The sequence below is a fragment of the Cydia strobilella genome, chromosome 22 (assembly GCF_947568885.1).
Source record: "Cydia strobilella chromosome 22, ilCydStro3.1, whole genome shotgun sequence".
In the NCBI taxonomy this organism is placed as follows: Eukaryota; Metazoa; Arthropoda; class Insecta; order Lepidoptera; family Tortricidae; genus Cydia; species Cydia strobilella.
Window position 1 is genome coordinate 8,157,962 of NC_086062.1, and position 23,278 is coordinate 8,181,239.

General features: G+C 38.3%; 1 protein-coding gene across 11 annotated transcripts in view; it reads right to left on the minus strand.

Annotated features, from left to right (window-relative positions):
- Positions 1 to 23,278, minus strand: part of LOC134751389 (plasma membrane calcium-transporting ATPase 2) — a 194,388-nt gene that overhangs the window by 89,419 nt on the left and 81,691 nt on the right. For all 11 annotated transcript variants that reach the window (XR_010128651.1, XM_063686759.1, XM_063686758.1 and 8 more), the window contains 2 exons: positions 20,359 to 20,426; positions 3,442 to 3,649 (listed from right to left, as the gene is read on the minus strand). Coding sequence is in view for 10 of the 11 variants with exons in the window: in XM_063686759.1 (XP_063542829.1) it covers positions 3,442 to 3,598 (157 nt within the window). In the remaining variant the exon portion in view is untranslated. Of the gene's footprint in view, positions 1 to 3,441; positions 3,650 to 20,358; positions 20,427 to 23,278 lie in introns of those variants that run through there.

Below are 23,278 nucleotides of genomic sequence, written 5' to 3' on the forward strand. Positions count from 1 at the left end.
GTGAACTAAGAATTGATCTATCAGACTGTCATAAAACTACTCTTATTCCCTCCGTATCCCTATAAAGTAGCGTAAGATAAATGTCCTCAAATAAATCCGACTTGGGATTGGGAGTTCGTTTGAAATGGCACGGCAAAATTGTACTGTTGAAAAATGATAGCGCGACGATACGAATGTTACATCGATAACTCCACTACGACCAAGTTCGATTTACCTATACGATGATAATGCAATTGTATGCATTATCTAGATAGAACTGGCACGACCTAGATAAGCAACGGCTTCGAAGATAGAAACGGCTACCGAGCATCGCCGATGGTGCGATACTGTCCATCGGCTCGGGCCCGTGCCAACTGCAACGCCATTTTGCAATGTATTTAAATAGAAATTTAGCTTTACACACTCTTGTAAATTAGATAATTAGACTAGTTAATATACTTAGCAAATCGGTTCTGATATATTAAGACAAAAACAGTTTGCTGGAATAACTACTTAACTAAACTGGTTGTTTTGCAAAATTGGGAAGTCAACTGGACTAATAACTAACAGCATACACAAATGTATACTTAAGTGTCCACCCAGATAAAAATACGAAGATACCAGGGATTACCAAGACTTATGCACGACACGAGGACATCAGACAAATGTTCGTCATCAGGCAATGCGGAGATACAATCCGGCGACGTATTCTTTGCTCCGGAGATGACGATAGGCACGTACGATGCCGTAATGTTGTCCAGCGTATGTATCTTACGAATCTTACGATCGAGGATACTTAGGTCGTTTTACAGGCCGGATAATACCTTACGCAGCTGAATTTAAAAAGAGATTATGTATTTTTGTATCCGTGTAGGCATGAAACTTTTTAGGTTGGGCCGGCGGAAGTATGACGGACGGATACATCCCGAGGGGATAAACCCCCGCCAGACCCCGTCGATTGCGGTTACCTTATCCGTCCAACAAAAACGTGAAAACGAACACAGAAACTCTTCTTCGGGTTAGATGTTACATCGACTTGAACCCGAAATAAATTTACAGGAAAGTCGTTAATTCTTTAAACGGCCATGGGTTTAAATTTACAAAATGGCGGTAGAAAGTTTTTTTTTTTTGTCCTACTGCTGGGCAAAGGCCTCCCCTCGTTTTCTCCACTCGACCCTGTTATCGGCATTTTCCCACCATTTGGGGTAGAATGCGTCCAAGTCGTCCCGCCATCTCCTTTTTGGTCTGCCTAAACCCCGGCCTGCACCGTCTATGGTGCTCCGTGGGTCCCACTCAGTAACCATTTTGGCCCACCTTTCTGGGTGCATGCGACAGACATGTCCAGCCCAGTCCCACTTAAGCTTAGCGGTCTTGACGCCTACATCTGCAACTCTTGTTCTAGTTTTTTTTTTTTTTTTGAGGTAGTTTAGTTAGCTTTGAAAAAAGGTTTTGGAGAATTCAGACCTGATGGTGGAGAGTTTTACAAAAAGACATTTGGAAACATCGATCATATCCTTGTATATAAGATTTAATAATTTATTCAGTTTCTAAACTGTTACAATATCCATGACGTATTTTACTGATACGTCATTTGGAAAGCCTTCAAACTTGACAGGTTTAGGTCAAGGGGAGTGTATTTTTTATGCATCGTGAGAACTTGCAGCAATTACGTCACGAATATCGACCTAGTGCAATAAAGTTCTATTTAACATGAATTTACTACAATGTTGCTCTTATTCATATACTAGTTAACGTCAGAAGTGTGCTGCCCTTTAAATTTGTAATGCCATGAGAACAGAGACAGGTGACACCAATGGGGAATTGCATCGGGCAATGTTCCTTGCACTTTTATTTTTTATAGCAAATTACACGTACAAGTGCAAGGGACATGGAGTCATGGCCACGTATAGATATGTAGGTCAGCAATGGTCAAGTGTCCTATAATTTCTTATTACTAACCACCTGGTAATTGCTGAAGGCAATGAACCTCACAACCATAAACCCGTACTCGTTCGTTCCGTACTCTAGAAGGACAATGAAGTAATGTCATCGACTGGATTGGGTTATTATGCGCATGAAGATATTGATCACAAACAGAACAGCACATACAAAGTGCTTAGGGAATATAATGTGCACGACAAATCAAATAAGATAAAGGATGATGATGCAAATGATAACGTTACAAGTACGCAAACAACGACAGTAGGACAAGATTTATTTACACTCCTTCGCCTTCAAAAAGGTCGGTGCTGTTTCAATAAATCTCATTTCCACTCTCACAATGAGACAACGGCGACAAGTTTATAGTGTTATTTTTGACAGGAAAGAGCGAGGCCGCGTCGAGGTGACGCATTGTTTGAACATGTCAAATTTGATGAAGCCTAGAATATAATGAAAACATTCATATCTCATTCGTTTGTAGGGATGAGTGTAAGAACAAGTAAACGATGCCGTATATTAATAACGGATATGAGGCTTTCACGAATGCAGCTATACAATCGGTATTCGAAATGGATACATCACTATAGCGCGGCAAGGACTTGACAGATAGCCATCGCCGTAATGGCGTCGCCTGGTAGAGTTTCCCAAGTTATGTCTGTTTTATTGTATTAAATCCTTTATTTGATGATGATTGGTGTATTACTTTAACAATATCGATTGACATAAAGCAATTCAAAGGCGCTATTTTAGTTTCGATCAATATTTCAGTTTGAAATTCAGTGACGACATAAAGACTACGTTCGAAGCTTTATCAATGTACAATCAATTTAAATGTTAAATCTATTATAAAACGTTGATTTGTAAGACTTTGTGACGATAAGGATCCTTTTGAATTTATAGAACAACCCTAAAAACGAGCATTCAGTTTTATTTTACACTGTAGCTTACAAGTGTTATTGGATATCGTGAAATTATTGAATTTATTGGCAATAACAGTGTTATATCTGTATCCGCGGGTAAGACATTACAATTTAATGATTCCGCAGGTTTGCTGGGTTCAGTGGTTTGTAGGGATCGTTAAAAACGGAATATAGGGGGGATTATTTTCGTCGTCAACTGTTGTAATTCTCATTACAATTTGAGGAAAATTACTCCGGCTGCGAGTAGGCGTTAAAGCGTTGGTAGAGTCAATCATGATTCCGAATTTCATGTAAAGATTTCGGGTGACTTTGATGTGTTTTGTCTACGCCGCTATTTCGAGAAAAATATCGAAGGACTTCTGAAGAATAAAGCGTTCTTAAGATGAAACAAATCCTTGTTTAACCTTTGTCTCAATTTTTAGCTATACCAATGGTCAAATTACCAATGAATCGATTGAATGATTGGTATGTGGTATGTTAACGTCAAAATGCACTTATTCATGAAAGGACATATCTTACACTTAAAGATAGAGACAGATTAGCTGTTTTGGTCTGTTAGGGCCCTACTTTTTCCTCAGGTATAAATTTATTGAAGTCTTACCATCTGTGGGCGAGGTGTACAGCTTCTTGCACAACTCCTGCGGACCGCCGAGCGCGTTGATCTTGGCCAGGCCCTCGGCGCCGCGCGTTTCCATCAGCTCGCGCAGCTGCCGAAGGCTGACGCCGTACTGCGCCGGCCGCCCCTCGACCGTCGCCATGGTGCCGGGCTTGCGGCCGCCGCCCGCACCACGCCCGACAACCCTCTAGCTCTGCAACAATAACAGGAAATGTTAATGTCGTCCTAACTAAAATTAACGATTTGGCCTTCTATTGGTATACTTGCTCTCCTAAAGCGAAACACGATGAAAGGAGGTCGATAGAATTTTGTATTATAGATCATTGCTTGTAGCAGACAGATAAAAGTACTTCGTAGGTTTTCATAGCGATAAAAAAACCGTATAATAAAGTGTGATACTGGGCGACATTCACACTCAAGTACAAAAAATTATACAGGTAAAGAATGCAAGACTACGTTCGCCTTTTCCATAAATAATATAACTGTAAGAATAGGGACATCTTAAAAAGCAAATTGTATAATATCGATTCTGAGGCCAAGCTCAGGATTTAGGATAATCAATATTCAGATTTATTGGACCATTCACCAAAAACCGCATTGCTGATGTCGTTGCCAAGTCTTTAAGATTATATGAAAGCCACGTCTATTCCACCAGCGATCCGTATACGCTAAGCAGGAGATGAGGAAGATAATCGAAGGGTTGGTGGAAGCAAGTACGAAAATGACACGAAAAGCTGATAGTATGAAACAACTAACAAGAGTCATCTAACATCTAATAGTCAGGATGATAACAAATCTAAAAGAAACCTTGACTTAACATCTTAATAGCTACTAAGATCAGTCAGATAAAACATTAAATAATACCATTGTATTAAAAAACCGTTCATAGTTTAACACCGCAAAATTTAACTATGCTATAAGACCAAGCACAATACTAAACGACCAATTCAAATATGAAGACAAAAACAGCCTTAAGTTGTCTTGCAGAGGACGTAACGTAGTTTATTGGCTATAAAGTTATCCCGCGCCTCAGTGCACCGCCATGCATAATTTACGCGGGGCGCGAGTAAACGCTTATTTCGAAAACATAGTGTTATGTGTATCGGAAATATGTTTTTTACGGAGGTTAGTTTGGGATGCAAACCGCATTAAGTAGGTTACCGTTTGACTTGTTATAAGTTGACCAACCGTCGATTTTTCTGTCAAATCCAACCTTCAGACAGTTTTTGAAAGGTTTCGGAGACAAAATGCATTTGTACAAATAAAAGTTTATCATAATATTTACCTACATCAGTTTTCCTTCCAAATTCAAGCAAAATGGTTGTCATAGGTATACCAAAAAGTTAACGAAAAATATGAACGAGGCTTATCTCGAAATACGTTGAGATAATTACACCTTCGTGTCAACATGTTGTTTGGCAGTTTGCCGGTGTAATTAAAACATTCATAATGGTCAGTTCCGTTATTAATTATTGTCCTTACGTAAAAACATAATTTGTTCTTTGGTAACTTTTAACCCATCAATTTTAAACCATTAACATATTTATCAATGTACCGACCAACATTCCCTGCGGCACTCAAAAAGAGGTATTTCCCGTCGTTGCTGATTATTATCAGATGCTGGATAGAATCGAGATGACTAAGTGTTGTTGACCTGCCAGCAAATTCAAATAGGTCGATGAGGTCGATGTGAAACATGAAATATTCAGAAGACAAAAGAATTGCCAGCAAATCAGAACACTAGCATACAATCAGGAATATTTTTTTATTAAATCAAATTGGGGTAGTCTCATTAATTCTTAGCCATAAAGACTGCTAAAGCCAGTAGCAAAGCTATGAATTTGATAAATAATCCAACAGTTAAATTCGCAGGTGTGGCGAAGATAGCACTAAAAACACGCGATTCGATCGTTCATCACAACTAACTAAAACCATTTCTGCGGGTAGCGACAAGCAAGAAACCTGTGCTTTAATCTATTGTTATAAGGTTTAGAATCATCCGCTTTCAGCAAGACTTGTCGCACATAGATGTCTCCAGATATAATAAGCTTTGTTTCTTTTATGGATGCTGTTCGCGTCTAGAATGATTTGTGGGTGGTTTCAGATGACGTTTTAGGATAATAAACGTACTGCTGTGTATAAAAATAAAACGTATCTCGAGGTGTGATTAGCACAGCTTAAAATATATTGAGATTTTATTGAATCCCCATGTTAACATAACAAAAAAAGTGCTGTTAAATACCAAATCGAATTCCAGGCACGAACTCGGCAAGCGCACAAGAGACACAATTTAAACTGTCAGCCACCGCCTATCGACCGCTTTCAACCCGTACTAAAATAACGCGGATATGCCAAAGCTGGCATTGATCGCGGTATTGTTACTTAAAGTAATCTCCTTCATTCAGCAGTCAATTCATTAATGAGCAATGAAGCGGTTCCCAACTTCCCATTCAATTCAACAGTAGGTGCTACATACTACATGAAACAAAAGAATGTAAATATAAATCGTGCGCTCCGAAAACCGACGAATTAGCACCAGTCTAAAAGGCCGGCATTGTTTAACAACTAAAATCCAAGGTAACCACAGCCTCCTTTGCTTTTAGTCCATTAATCAATCTTAAACAACGCACAGACGCCTAAACTCTCACTGAAAAGTCCATGCCAAAATGATTATTATTTACAGGTATTAAAGGTGGTTGTGGGACGTCGGGTGCTGTGTAGCAGCACGAGTATTTATGTCTCATCTATTAATCCTGTTCACAGAGTCCGATTAGAGGCACTTTCAATCAAGATTGTTTGCGGTCGTGTGCCAAGTTTGCTGTGAATTGCGACGTCTGACCCACTTGTGGGCACGAATGACGCTGGGGTTTGTACTAATTACTGTGACGTCAATGTTGAAAGGCTTTCTAATGAAAATCAAAGCAAAAGGGTAACGCATTTAATTTGCTTGTTAAACCTATTATTACAATAAACCATATAAAGAAATACCGCGTACATTAAACATTAGAACGCGTACAACAAACATGTAACAGATACAAGAGGAGTAAGAAATTGAAAATCGCAGAAGAAGATGAAAAGCATGATTTAAACGGGTATCAGGTATTTTAAATTAACCAAGATAGTCCTCAAAGATCGACCTAATTGCCGTCCGTTCAACGGCACTCAACCCGGATGGCGTTGGCAACAGCAGCAGGGGGTTAACCCACCCCTCAGTAAGGTTTAATAGCGGACACGTACTTGAGATATTGTCGTAGAATCAAAAAGTGGACGCGTATCTATGGTAAGTTGCCAAACGATTTGATTTACAAATCGAGGTGGTTTTTCGGAATTGAATCGGTTTCGGTTTTTGAATGACCTAGTTTTAGTTGGTTAAAGACAACTTATTTGTTTTAAGTATTTCTAAAAGAACTTATCAAAAATGCTTGGAATGGCTTCGAGAAAAGATGGTTCGGCGATACCTCTTAATACCATATTTATTTTCAAACCTTGACATACTCTTATATCCTCATTTGCAAAATCGGTACTGAAACCTGATCGTCAATCAACCTAATCCTATCGACAAGCGTAAAACCCTTTCATTATCACAATATCTTAAACGGGATGTAGTCAGCAACGAAACAGATGTTAATCAATCATCCTAGTCAGCCCACACCCAAGACCTCTTCATTTTCACACCCATCCGCCTAATCCGTGTTTTTCTTAACTCTATCCAACGGACAACATTATATTATCTTCGAAAGGGGTCAGTGAAATCCTCAAATTATTGGAGTAATGCATTTAGAACTATCTATGTGGAATAATTTCCTTCTTTCACGACGAAGAGAAAAGAAGTAAACACTACTTTTTAAATAATGTTGTCAGCCTGTCATATATTTCATTTTTTAATTTTATTGTTGTTGTGTAAGATATTACTGCAGTTGATTATAGATATTAAGCTCGCAAGCCTTCACGAGACCATGTTCTTAAGGAAGAAAAGAAACCGCATTACGAAATGTCTCAAAAAGGGTAATTATTTTCAGCCGACCTCGGAGAAAAGTAGGCTTTTAGTATTTCTCGTAGTCTTGTGACTTTGTACCTTTTTAATTGTAAACAGAAACTAATTGCAGCTACAATATTTTTCTTCTTTGTTGCACGAAAATAAACCGAGGGAGATTTATATTGTTACTTAGCTGTACAGTATATATAGGATTTAGAAATAGACGAATTATAAGTTACTAGTCTATTTTAAGCGCCGTAAATAATATTGAGCTTGACATTTACTAGATCTATTTCTATTTCAGTTTAATAGTAAAATTGCATTGCTATTTTCTATCTCTTCTACAAATTACAGAATCTGTACATCAAGTCTTTTTCATCTCAATCCCAGTCATGTCCCATTTGAAGCACGCATTTATCTTAATTACTTTAGCCGTTAGAAAGAAACGCACTTTACGAGGTACTTAACCCTCTCAGCGCCCGTTTGTGTCCAGAGATTCATGCTGCGATGATTACTCATCGAGGTAATGGCTGCGTCAGCACATTCTAAGCATTATGCTGGAACAATGGGATGCCCGTTTGTCGGTTATGAATATCAAACATGACAATGGTCAAAAAATATAACCAATATTATTACCATTCCTATCCTAAAAATATTGTCATTCCCTTTCATATAATTTATTTTCATTGTAATCAGTACACTGTCAAAAAAAAGAAATGTCATTATTACTGACAATGCCTGAACCTTAAATACAACATAACCCATGAAAAGACGGTGGTAAAAGATTAGACACAAATGTAACTATTTCTAGATGAAGATGGGCATAGAATAAATCAGATCTATTTGAAATTGTCTGAAGAAACATGAATTATCTTAACAGCAAATCCAAGCATAGTAAATGGGAATTTAATTCAATTCCTAAATTAACTCGAGCATTCACGATAATCAATGATAAGATATATTGAACATCGATACTTTATCTGGAGTTTGCTGCAGCTGAAATTCTCAGAGCAAACAAGTGCATTTCTCCTAATGTCTGCTCGATAATGTTGGAATTCCCGAGAGTACGAAGCTCCATTGGTTTTTTTATCATTGTTCTTATTACTAGAGATTTAAGTATAAATTCCTGGTGCATTTTTTTCTAAACTCGAGCCGGTTGAGCGTTCAAAAGGCGCGTTACAATCAACTGCAGCACCAGTATCTCGAAGCGTTCCTTTAAGAGGTAAAGACAGTTTGGATACTTTGGATTTAGTGCCAACTTTGTTTGTGGGTTTTATTTGAGCATTCCTAAGAAATTATTTTCCATGAGAGTATTCAGCCATTTCAGCCGTTTCGGGATTTGAATATTAATGCGAAATCTATCTTCTCTACTTGATACATTTTCTAAAGAATTTGAAGTTATGTTTGTAATATTTTGTAGATACTCGTACTTATATGTAGGTAATATTTTGGTTGATCAGTTATCAGCCTGGGAAATTCTAAGTGTATGTGCGTTGCATATCTTCTCTCTTCTTCGAAAACCGAGCACGCAAGGTGCCAAAATTTTTCCCCACTGAACCTAATGGAAGTGTCTAATATCTTAATGTCAGTCCGTCCATTTTAGTAGTCACCCTACTATGTCACGTCGCGACGTAAGCGATCTTTATCGCCGGGGCCAGGAGCAAACATGACGAGTGCAGCATGCTAATGAAGTTAGGTGAAAACGGTAACGATGTGCTATAATACTATAGGGTGTTACTTTAAAGCTGACACCAGAATTGTACTAACCCTCCAACTTCCAATATTTTAAAAATAGAGCTTCATTAAAGGAAAATTGTGATTTCATGTGGTTGTTACATTTCTGATATTTATTTTTCGCAAATGAAAAGTCACATTCTAACCAGTCTACAAGTACACTAACTGCCATATTTTTTTAAACTTTTAATAAGTAGTGAGATTGTGACAAAACAAAATAAGTACAGAACAATCATATACATTTCATATACTTAAGTAAAAGTTACAAGATTATCATCTGCTACTACAAAAAATAAACAGAAGAACGGAACGTCTAGCAAAATTTTTCATGCCTCAGCTATTGATATTTATAATTTCAGCCTATATACATCACACTGCTGGCCACAGGCCTCCTCTCATGCGCGAGAGGGCTTTGGCTATAGTGCCCACGCCAGCCCAATGAGGATTGGGGACTTCACATACACCTTAGAATTTCTATGCAGATGTCTCACGAAGGAAAACTCCTTCACCGAAAAGCTAATGGTAAATATCAAATGATATCTCGTACATAAGTTCCGAAAAACTCATTAGTACAACCAGGATTTGAACCCGCAAGCTCCGGATTGAAAGTCGGACGTCATATCCACTCGGCCACCACCACTTTCTTATGCATTAAACTTAAGCAACATATATGTATGTAGACTAAGTTCTATACAGGCTACGGCCAGGCTTAATGCTCCCCACGTAGATGCCCCAACACTTTATCATGAGATGTACGTGGCCGAGGTATACATTTTTACAGTTTTCTAATTAATGCATACGGGGTTATGTGTAGTCATAATTCTGAAGATTTATATGGAAGAAGATGTCAATAAAGCGGAGTAACATTATACAGATCACGTTGAGACTAAAAATGATAGTAAGGATTTCTTAACGACAGCAGCAGAAACTGACAAAAATAATAATAAGATACCAAAATAAACAGTTCAAGAGTTGGCTAGTATCATTAATAAAATTGAAAACGTTAAGAGTCGCCGGCAATCTTAGTTCTCCATACAAACGTAGTTACGCTCTCATTTTAAAACGACTAGCTAGAGTGCTCTGAAACTTTGTACTTACAATAGAATAAGGTATATATGTCTGTAATTAGTTAATGTAGGTTCAGATACAATAGTTAAAAAAATACAGCGAATGTTAACTGGTTGTCGCTTTATTTCGTTTGCTTTATATACTAGAGCTATATAAACTAATTACACACAATCATCATGTAATTGTATGTGCAAAGTTTCATTACAATCAAACACGTAGTTTTAAAATGAGAACGAGACTCCGTTTGTATGGGAAGGTGAAATTCGGCCGAGCTTGCTACGCTTTTAGATGACACTTATTGTTAGAACTAGTAATGGAAACCACAAATGCAATTATAGCACGGGTAACTTTGCAAAAATGTATAAAACTTCCTCCGAGTGGGTTGTAAAAAGACGAAGAAAAAACGTCTTAATATTAAAGGGTAGGTATGAGCGAGCTAGTTGAGATTCGATTCATGGCGCAGTCGACTTCCGAATTATGTGCCAGGCGACCTAAGAGGCTCATTGGAAATGCATTCGTCTTCAGCCATACGTAATTATGTCTACAGATTTATATCCTGTGAACTAGGTAAATATTGTAGAATAAAATAAAGACTGTATTTTCATACAATTTGAACAATTAGGTAATTGATATAAATATAGCCCGATGGGAAATTAGTGAAGTGACGACAGGATTAATTAAATATTCAGTAATCATGGAAGGACCCCTGAGCGCATTTGCCAGAATACCTACAACCGCGGAAAACAGCGAGAAATCGTACGGAAAGCAACATCTTTGCCTGATGTCAGCAGTTGACCACGACACTGCAAAGAGTTTAACGACAAAGAAGAATACTTAGTCTTGTCTCGAAATGTCCGAGAGAGTAAGAGATAAATTCCAATTCCCTTTTTCGCATGGTACCTGACACTATTTTCTTTTTCCGAATCAGTGTCACGTTCTTCATATAATCTCATTTTTACGTTTTTTTTTCTAAATCCAGCGCAAACTCAATTGAGCCACAAGAAGACAAGGAGATCATCCAGCAAAAGAGTTAGCATTCCCCGCACGCCTGCAGTTGTGAACGTCACAGCTAATCAGGCGATCTCGTGACTGTTCAAATGTTGGTGATAGCGGCATGCGGGCGGATTTGATCCGGAACGGTATTAGCTGTACTGTACGTGCTTGGGGACAATGACGCTAACAGGCCTCGTGGCAACGGTTATTTCGGTTTCGTGGGTGGTTTAGGTGCAAATTAGGCTCTCAAATATCGGTCATAAATGAACAAGAGAGCTGCCTGCATACTTAATGATAAACAAATAATATCCTTTTATACGATGTGAGCACTAGCCAATGGCCGAGTCCAGAGTATTTTTTGAAGAGTAGATGCATATTGCCTGTGAAACCCTACAACCCTTGTATGCGAATATTTAGCAGAGATGGTATAGTAGGTGGAGTAGATGGAAGCTGGCAGCTAATACGTCTGTCTGTGTAACCCCATTCCACAAGTGTTGTCAAACCTTGAAACTACATCGAGAAAACCCTCACCCTAATTACATCGGAAGTACTGTTGGAACAGATTGAACTTTCTAATAGTTATCCATTACTCCCCCTTTCGCATTGGCGTCGTTACTTCATTCCCGATTCGGCATCGGCTAACAGAGTTATTGTGATTAATAGCCTTGACCTGATTATAATTCCTCCTGAAGTCACCTCTGAACATAATTATGCTTTATTAGGCTTCCTACTGGTTCCATTAATAGGTTCGTTGTAAAGCCATTGTTGTTATACATAGCTATAAACAAGTGATTATGATGTTCTTATTCCAACACTTAAGTTTTAGGTATGTCTAATCTAATAAAGATATCTCCAATATATCCTACATGTCCTATCATAAAAGAGAAACCGCGTCAAAACCCTTGGCTAAGAGTACGAATAGCATGATCGATCTTTGTTGAGGTAAGCAGTCTTCCAGTTCACGTGATGATGACTATTCTATCATTGAAGGTCGTTTGTTCAAACTTTGTGTAAATCGTAAATGTACAAGGTTTTCTATTAAAACCGTCCTGCCAAAAGTGATGGAAGCAACGCACAGCAGTTTAATAGAACCAAATTCATTGTAGGAACTTAACAAGTTAATATTCTGTTAGTGGCGGGGTGGCCTAGGGGTTCATGGCGTTAGCCGCGATAGCTAAAGCCACTGGAGGGCTTCGTCACTTTTTCTTTAATATATGACATCTATTACAGTTTTTAAGTTAATATTGTTTCACAAAATTGCAGAATTTCAGCATTAATTCGGTTTAACACGTGCATAGGGCCGCATTAAATTCGTTCAACATTGTGTTCAAACTGTACCCAACGTAAAACTGGCATTACCTTTTCCGATAGCTCTGAATTGTAATTCATTTAGCCGTGCCCACGTTCGCAGCCAGGGCACGTAGCGCGGTCGCTGCGGCCGGCTAATCAGTTCTTGTATGTTGTATTTACTGTTGGATATGAGCTCTGCTACTGTGTTGGTATTGTTCTCTTTATTTACAAAGTTTTCCTCTGGAATCGTTTTAGTTTTTTCTAAAGCGTTAGCTTTCATGTTAAACTAAATATTAGAAGGCGGGCGAACGCTAAGCGCCAAAAATTATTAAATACATTTTCGTATTCTCATGCAGCCCCCTTTCACAAGACGGGAACTTCATTAAAAGTTAAACCACTGACATTGGCTCAGTAAGTGTACATAATACGAAAAAGTTTACCCACGACGGGGCCGGTGCTCGAGATCGTTTAATTAACCCGGGGCTCGAAACAAAAATGGCCGACTTTTAATTATCTCCAATCGTGTATAAATCGAGCTAAGTGGGCTTTTCGGACCCGCGGCGTAGGTGTAAATTGCATTTTTAAATTGGTCGTTTTGGCACGTTAACGTCGGTAGAGAAACGCGATTTCACCTGAACAAAATAAATGGAAGCCCTGTAAAATCTATCGGACTCGATTTTCGAGCGGCCGGTTTCCATTCGATTCTTCTCTCTGGGGTGTTCAAGTTAGTGTTTAATTTTTTACTGTAGGTACATAATTGGCAGGGCAAAGTTGAGTTAGGATCGCGAAGTGCTGGGTATTGGTTTGTGCTCGTTTATTTGCGTACGGACGTTATGGGCCGTTACCGAGTCTGATTGTTTTCTTTACGTAGCAGTCTCATCTGAAAAAAAAAACAAATACTTGCAAGAACAGGGTTAGGGTGTAGTGTTTAAGTCTTTCATCATCATCATCATCATCATCATCATCATCATGTCAGCCGCTAGACGTCCACTGCTGGACATAGGCCTCCCCAAAGGCTCGCCACTCCGACCGATCCTGTGCCGCTCGCAACCACCGAATTCCCGCGACCTTCACTAGGTCGTCGCTCCATCTCGTTGGAGGCCTACCGGCAGTTCGTCTTCCGGTACACGGACGCCACTCCAGAACCTTCCGGCCCCACCGGCCATCAGTTCTGCGAGCAATGTGCCCCGCCCACTGCCACTTAAGGTTTGCAATTCTGCGAGCTATGTCGGTGACCCTAGTTCTACTGCGGATATCATCATTTCTGACTCTATCACGCAGAGAAACCCCGAGCATAGCTCTCTCCCTTGCCCTTTGCGTGACCTTGAGCCTTCTTATGAGGCCCATCGTTAGCGCCCACGTCTCAGATCCGTATGTCATCACTGGCAACACACACTGGTCAAAGACTTTTGACTTAAGACACTGCGGCAATTTGGACAAAAAGATACTGTGGAGCTTCCCGAACGCTGCCCAATCGAGTCGGATTCGACGAGTGACCTCTTTCTCGAAGTTGGATCTACCTAACTGGACTGTTTGTCCTAGGTATACATAATCGTCAACAACTTCGAGCGCAGAGCCTCCGATTAATACGGGAGTTGGCACAACATGGACGTTAGACATGATCTTCGTCTTGTCCATGTTCATTTTCAGACCAACTCGTTCAGATACTTTGCTGAGATCAGCGAGCATCGCACTGAGGTCCTCCATGGTCTCAGCCATGACTACGATATCATCGGCAAACCGAAGGTGAGTGATGTACTCGCCATTTACATTGATGCCTCGTCCTTTCCAGTCCAGAACCTTGAAGGCATCCTCCAATGCAGTGGTGAACAGGTTTAAATCTTTAAGAAATACATATTGCTATATCTATAAATGGCAGTGAATGCGAAGCCATTCAAATCAAAACTAACTATAACTGCGAATTTCTAACGAGAGAGATCCAATGAGCTGCTACGATAACTTTTAAGAGAAATTGTCAAGATTTAACTGGAAACGTTCTCTTAGTTGTGTATTGCAATGTTCTGAGACGCCTCAACGGAGGCGAGAAGATATTTGTGATCAATCAAAACGTTAGCACTCGAATGGGCGGCATCGGCAGACAGAAAAACGGCAGTTCATCGAACTTACTAGAGAGCCGTAGCGTGACGGTACGAGTAGGTATGCTATTGTTAGGGCTTCCTTAAAAGTTTATGTTGTAGAAATAACAAGATTTACTGGAGTGGAAAGCGGAAAGTTTGGTAATAGGTTGCTGATGATTTGTGAGAGAAATTTTAAGGGTTTATTTTTGTTGGAATTATTTTTGACTTGCTATTTATGGTGTGAAGAATTAGATATTTGAAAGTCGTGAATGGATTCTCAACTTTGAAAAACAATAGATTGTTAACCAAGAGTCAAAAGTGCTTTCACCCGACTTATACATTAATCTTCATTTTGACTATAATGGAAGTATGTGTATCAGTGGCTATTAAGGTATTGAAATGGGTTTAACGAGTATTTCATTGAACTGTATAAATTATAGTTACCCAACTTAAGTAATAGAGGGTTTAAAGTATCTTTAACATCTATCGACGTTATTCATAAACTTCTGTCAAATCTAACAAGCTTTTGAACGTTTTGTTTATCCGTGTCCGTTATTTAGAGAAAGAGACAAAATTTCACAGAGCTTTAGATATTTCCTCGATGACAAATTGAAATCAATTACGTAAAATCAATTTGACTCAACAGTCCAACTTCCATCAATTCCCATTTGACTGGCGTTCAATCAACTCAGCCACTCCACATACCGACTTTCATACTTTCATCACATTCTGCAGCTGGGCCGAGTGTAGGTGGTGGTTAATGCAGCTGTATGACTTTCCTTTCTTTTCACACGGCGTTATAAACTGACTCTTTACATGATTCTTTTCTCGACTTTTTCCTATCAAGCGAACTACCTATGAGGTTTTGATTGGAGTCTGCCCTTGCCGATAATTTAGTTTCCGTGTGATTTTCTCTTTTGCCTTTGTTTTGTAAAAAACGTGTAACAATTCAATATAAAAACTACAATTTTGCGTTATTCTTCCTACATTCTTTGTCACCACAATGAGCAATGACAAATTAAACTTACGTTAAATCCATTTGGCTCAGAACAGTCCAACTTCGATTAATTCCATTTGACCGGCGTTCAATCAGCTCAGCCACTCCACATACTGACTTTCATACTTTCATTACATTCTGCTACTGGGCCGAGTGTAGGTGGTGGTTAATGCAGCTCTATGACTTTTCTTTCTCTTCACACGGATACAGAAAATGAAGTAAAATGGTAGAAGTATTGTATTTATTGCACAATAAATATTTGTTTAGCACACTGTGATGTGATAAATAGTTAACAAAGTACTTAATATTAACATAGATTAGTTTTGTATTGCTTATTCTAGTTTGTATGTTATAATCTAACCGCAATTGCACAACTAAATAACTAACTAAACGAAGTGTAACTCAAAAATGCACGTGTAAAAAAAACACAATAACATTCCCAAAGCAAATTCAAAGTACAGTCTCGTACATAACAGTACACTCGAGCACAAGTGTCATTCCAATAACTAGTTTCCAGTCATTCCAATCCTATTCCAAACAGCGAGTCAATTAGGACCAGTATAAGCGTGCGTTGATTGGTTTGAATTATTACGGATGTGGGGGTCACGGTACATTGGTCGCGTAATTCTATTTGTCCGCGCTCGTGTAAGCGATGGGAAAACACACCAGTGCAACACGTTTAATTGATGGTTCAGCGGTTTGGGGATGTACTATTACCTATACATTTTGTGACCTAAGTCCGGGTCGTAAGGTTCAATATGTAATAGGTAGGTACGCATATATGTGTTTAGGTTTAAGCTGGAAACAAGCAATTTGGTGGAAGTGGGATTAGCTTTTCCAGACGTAACGTTCGGAAAATACGCTTGTAACACGAGTACTTTGGATTGTGACTTTGTGATATTATAGCAACCTTGAATTGGACTTAGAGAAAAAATCTGAAAAATATCGTCACTAACCTAAAATACTCTCGCCAATCGGAACAGTATGGATACGAGATAAATATTAGGATTTTGGTGATCCTAAAGTTGCTATGAAAATCATATTTCGCTAGCATCCGCTGCGTTTACGTAGTAAGAGGCCGTAGTCGATTTTGGAGCAAAAATTTAAAATTGATAGATTTAGTCGTTGAAATTATACACGTTTTGTTACGTAATATCTAAATAACAAGTATTGATTTATATTAGCACGTCTTCTCATCTTGCCTTTTAATAATGAGCTCGCGAGCGTGCGTCACCGGTAATGCATGAAGAGAAGAGGCAGTTTTTAAAAATGCATCAAAAAATCATGGTGGTAAGTTATACAAATTCATGTATAAGAATAGTTTCAGCAAATGTTGTAGATTGTTTAAGTATCAAAATTACGTTGAAATTAATTCGATTTTCAGAGAAATTGTCACTTGTTTTGAAGTAATTTCTGGAGAAAATCGATTTCGTCTAACTTTCATTTACACTACTTTAAAGTCATAATAATAAAAATGTAGTCTGATAAACGTCAAGTACAGGATATGTGTAATACAAAATTACCATGTTTAGCAGTCCAAACTTTACGAAATTTACAAATAAGAGCGACAAAATCAGTGCTTTACGCGCGTTTACCTAAACGTCCATCAGAAAAGCAAACATTACTAATTTAGTGAGTATGTTTTCAAAAAACTGATCTGATAAAAGGTAAGATAAGAAGACGTGCTAATAGAAACCAGTACTTGTTATTTCAATTAGGTAACAAAAGGTGTAAAATTTCACGGACTAAATCTATCAATTTTACATTTTTGCGACTAAAATCGACACCGGCCTCTTAAAAGCCGCGCGCATGAAACCGTTACCACCACAGCTTATGGATTAAAAACTACAATTGACAGTAAATAAAATAATACTAAATAACCGAATTTATAAACAAAATAACCTTTTGTTGTTATCCCTCATTGGTATTTAATTCCAAAAGCGAGTTAGGTACTTGGCAAAAAAGGAATATTGTAACCTGAATGTGCTTAATAATACAATAGGTACATTAAAAACCCTATCCCTGCAATATCTGCAGCCGCACAGGGATCTAATTTAATAGTGAACAGGCCGTACGTGATACGACAGTCGCAGGTATTGAGATTGTCCGTGATATGAGCCGAGTAAGAGGGATGAGGTTATGGTTATCAGATATCTGATTGTGGCTTAGCTCCACTTGCACCATTCCACTAACCCGGGGTTAAGGGGTAAACCGTTAACCCAGTGTTAAAGTCTACTGGTGACCATGGTAACTCCAGATTTAACCGGTTAACCCCGGTAAATCCCACTAGGGATGGTGCAAGTGGCGCTTAGTGATATATATATCTAAAAGCTAAATCGGAAAGCCTAGATTACCTCTACATTACATGCCTTTTTATATATAATCAAATATATTAGTTTGGCTTCACACAAACAGGTCAATAAGACGTCGGTGAGAAAAAAATGTAATTGTATAAAACATTCTATAAAATAGGTACCGGTTTTTAATGCAATCTAGATGTGCCTACACCCCTCCACAAAGGTTTATGTTTAAAAAGCAACATGCCAGAAGTAGAGTTGTGCCGTTCCCGGTAACATTCCCTATTTTGGAAAAATACCCACCTAAATACCTCATCATTCGCTTGCCCTTGTCCCATTCACTTGGGGTCGGCGCAGCATGTCTTTTTCTTCCATACTTCTCTGTCACCCGTCATCTCATCATTCACTCGCGTTACCCACCTAAATACCTATGGGGAAATTTTCGGGAACGGCACAACTCTAGCCAGAAGACGTGCAAGTGATTGCGAATCGAACATACAAAAAGAAGCAAACGCAATAACAGGCAAAGTAATCAAAGAAATGGTAGAAATTTTCCCTCATTGTGTTTAGATACATTCCCAAACTGTGCAAGCGTTCGAGTAGATTATTTAAAGGGAACCAGTTTAATGTAACCTAGGGATCCGTAACAAACATGCGTCATCAGGGATCATTCATATACTGGCTAAACAAGCCCCATTTAGAAAGATCAAGAACTTGCATGCGATTTTCGTTACATTGTGGTAAATATTTGGTCGAACGACTGACGTCATTGTACTCTGCAGCTAGCAATATATCAAATATTGCTTGCAAGTTATTGAACAGTACAAAATGGGGCTTAAGCCATCAACTCGCACGAGTCTCCCCAGATTGCGCCTTTGTTCTTAACGAGGTTTTGAGAAACAAATCACCATTTTTTCTTCGCTTCAATTAAAGTGTGACGGTTAAAAAGAGAACCAGCTATAAAGCGAACGGAACAAAAGTGAATGCAAATGCTTTTACTATTACAATCGCTTACCCAGCGGCCATCTCAGTACAACCGGTATAACCTTGGCCTCAACAAGTCGTATACGAAGATTACGAAGTCGTTAATTGGAGATGATACAATAGACTGGATCGCCGGAGATGTTTGCCTTCAAAGCGAAAATAATAATCTTTGTACGGGATCGGAATCCGAATTTAAAAGTTCGTCAAAGTTATGTTTTATCTGACAATTCCGTGTGGTTCTAATTTGATTTCTATGTAAACGTTATAAAGTTGGTATTCCTTCATTTCCTTTTAAACGTTCGTGCGGTTGGAATCCTTATTTGTGGCTGCGAGAAAACGTGGTGTCGTGACAGTCGTCAGATTGGATGCGGACTGTAGGCAATTTTTCATGCATAATTATTGTTTGTCTTGTTAATGTGAAGGTTTACTAAGTTCTGTTCGATTGGTCAACTTACTACCCTATTATCAAAAATTTCGTACTAAACCCCAGAGAAGACAGATCGGTCGAACTGTCATCATCATAACACACTTAAATACAATATCTGGGGTATAAATAAAAACTACAAAAACATGGCCTTATTAGTGTCTCGCCGTTTGACCTTAGAGCGTAAATTAGGTATGAAAAAGGAACCGCTTATATAAGGAAGCGTCGCATTTGCATCGATATTAATAGGCGTCATCCGCAAAGTCCCTTTTCCTGTAGAACACGTAGTATAGTATTAGTATTCTTAGAAGCGATCTAAGCTTGCACGGTCGGATTGGATAAAGTTAAGCTACAGCCTGTGTAGGGGTACAGACTGTGATAATTTTTCATGCCTAGGTTTTTTTTTTGTTCATCAAGTTGGTGTAGAACTGTAGATGTTTAGGTATCAATAGTGCCTTGATGTTTAGCTTCTTAAAATATGTGTCGTTTGCGGAAAAGGGTACTTTAGGGTGCTTGCCACTCCTGTCGGGAATATATTAAGACGGTTCCCTGAGCCAGAAGGCGAAAAATCTCCTTATATGATCATGTTTTTCTAAGAGGCGTTGATATTCGTAGACGTGGAAAAAATATATGTAGTTCTTGACTATATTATCTTTAACAACATAGCTTCCGATACACGAATTATGACACTTCGCTCGATACAATTAATTCCCAAAGTAACCTCTAACTCGGACTTTTAATCCTACTTTACTCGGTTATTTATTATGTGATACTATAAACAAAAAAAGAAGAAAAAACAATCATAACTTAAATAGTAATTTCATAGCTTTCGAATTTCGATATTGTAAGGTAACGTTTTTAAAATAAATAAAAATCGACAAAATTCGATCAAAATTGACACTTGGCGCGTATGATCTTTCCCGTTCTTTCTTGCGAAATGTGACAGTGACAGCGGCAAACCGATGGAACGGCCTTAACGGCTCACAATGTTCCTATTCCTGTAGAATGGCACAGAATATTCCTGGAACCGATCTGCGTACGATTTACGATCGACTACTTACCACGAGTGCGGGTCGCACCCGTCTTTCCGCCGCGGGGTATGGCTCCCTATTATGCTGCAGGTGGCGACCTGGAATAGAGGAAACACGTATTTATTTATAAGCTTGGACAATAGTTTATTTTTAGTTGGCGGTTAGTGAACTGGCTTAACAGGCTCGCATAGCGATGCGCTGTCGCTGTGTGAAATTAGCTACATAATTTTCACAGAGCGCTATTGTCGCTCTGTGAAAATTATGTAGCTAATTCACAAGCTTACGCTACTACGCTTACAAGTACATACATACAGATTTGTTGATTTGGTCTGTGTATGGTGAGAGTTAGGCATAGATGTGTCTGTAAACAGATCCACTGTGGAACGACGCCATACTTGTGGTTGGACATGAATTTTCTATTTTTCGATGATAACTTTGTATAGTTTTGACAAATAATCCTGAACAGATTCCCAGGATTGTAAGTAAATTTTTGTTAGGACAATAACAAGTTATCGTCGAAAAACAGAAAATTTTCATGTTCAATCAGTATGGCGTCGTCGTTACACAGTGCGATCTCCTGCAGCATCTAATCATGTCTTAATGTTGGGTGTGGTATTTTTCGCGAACTACAGATACGTATTATTCTACAAATCAGTAAATGCCAATTGATATAATTTGATAAGTTTGGAAAAATCTTTAGTAATTTACGTGTTGTTGCTTAAAATCCTCTACCTAGACTAATCAGCCTGTCAGCTGGTTAATTGATCAACTTAACTCCCTTTGACTAGTATTAGCGCCAATAAACCTAACGCAGCTCAAAGTAAACGCCACTAAAAGGCCAAATACATTCCAGCCCATGGGCTGTACTATTTATGTGAATAGTACTATACGAATTATGGATGCCGGATGCACTTCCTGCAGTCGTTTAACGGGTTCCGCCAAGACAATGGAGTTGACTTCGGTGGGCCGTTTCTGGCTTGGGACTTCGGAAGACGAGTGACGAATTTTAAATGATTCCGTGATTGTACTATTTACTTTACTTGGTTTATGTGGTAAAAAAACTGGAAATTGAATAGTTACCGCCAAAACTGTATTATTTGTTAGGTTTTAACTACATAACCATCACTAATTCCCATTGTCAATAAAACAACGGTTTTTAAATGCATAGCATGACTTGTATCGGAAAATAAAAAGAGACGGTACAGGTATAGATTGTTAAGTCAACATTTTCGGAGAAAAAAATCCATCCATCCATCTGCCTTTGGTCGTTAAACTAAACTTCTATATTCAGTTTCAGTTTCTTTATTCATAACAAAAATTACATGTCAATTTTATTATACATATTTACATCTTATAAATAAAATATATTTATATTATTGTAAATGATAAATAATTATTCGTCTCCAGGGGCCCGTTTCTAAAAACCTTGTAGCTTGTAATACAAGTAGAAGTCCCTTTCTAACAAAAGCTGTCAAACAGTGACATCCGCTTGTATTACAAGTTACAAGCTTTTGAGAAACGGGCCCCAGGTATTAAATAACAAAATGCACAGGACAAAATTTACATTTACTTTTTACTCCCTGCCACCAAGAATTATTAAAAATATCATGTTTTCAAGGAAATGTGATAAAATTTTCAAGTAGAATTGCGTTCAGGGTTTACGTGCGGCACTTCAAAGGTAATCTCTCGTGTCATTCAATCGTTTGTGAAACAACATCGAGGTCAAAGACCTCTCGAAAGGGTTACAACCAGTTTGACTTGATTTTATGTCAATGGCTGTGCTTCAGTAAATTCACGTGCAATATAAGGATATTCAAATGTGTCCTAGTTAGGTATTCCCGTCCGTAGGTAGGTCCGTACTCTCTTGGTTAAAAGATCGTGGTTGGGAAACAAAATGAAGCATTTTGTCTAAAGTAATGGCGGTAAAAGATCTACAACACTATCGTTAGACAAAGACGTGGCCACGAGCAAATAAAAACCACCCGCAGATTAATTAAGCCCTTAGGGTCGGGCGGGCGAATATTTGCTCTACTTAGGGTTGTCACTTAACAATTAACCTCTGGTTGACAATGCTGGTTTCCTCGAAAATGTTTCATTTTCCCAAATAAAACTTAGATAGATCGATTTCTAGTTTTCGTAAGGCTACCTATTATAGAATAGAATAAATAAATAAATATTATAGAAACATTCTTACACAAATTGACTGAATCCCACATACATACAATAGAACATTGAATAATTTATTGAGAAAACCCTATTCATCTCTCTGTCATCTTTCACTCTTCCTACTTTCTCTCTCTCTCACTCCTTCTTTCTTGGCAGCGTCGCGGCCCTTCAGGCCGCAATGCTGATCACTCACACCGCAAACTGTAACTGGCCCCAGCTGAGCCCAAAGAGTAAAATCATGATTAAAAAAAAAAAATTGACAAAACCCTTATTGCTAATGTTACATTATGCGTGTACATTTACATATTACGTATATAGAAATAGTTAGAACCGTTTTCGCTATGTAACGTAATACTATTAGTTGGTAACGTGTAAATATGTTATCTAAAATTATCCTGAAATGCTGTAGTTATATAACTTTGGATAATTCCAAAGTTATATAAATTAGGTGAGAGACAACAGGTAAATCAGAAGTCAAAAGGTGGGTTTTTATCGTAGGCGAGTACAAAAATAAAATATTTTTTAAATGATTTTGACATTATATTATTTCGCATTGGGCTAGGCTAGACGAAGGCTCTTTGATAAGACGAAACTTGTGTTACATAATTAATAAGATAAAAATAAATGAATACAATATGCAAATAATACCACGCCAACGTAGATTAAGTAAAAGCTGTGACGTCAATAGTTATTTATAAATATTATTAAATTGTAAAACGAGACTTAGGGTCGGTTGCACCAAACCGTCTGTCAGCGTTTTACCGTTCGCTAAATTTTATTGTAT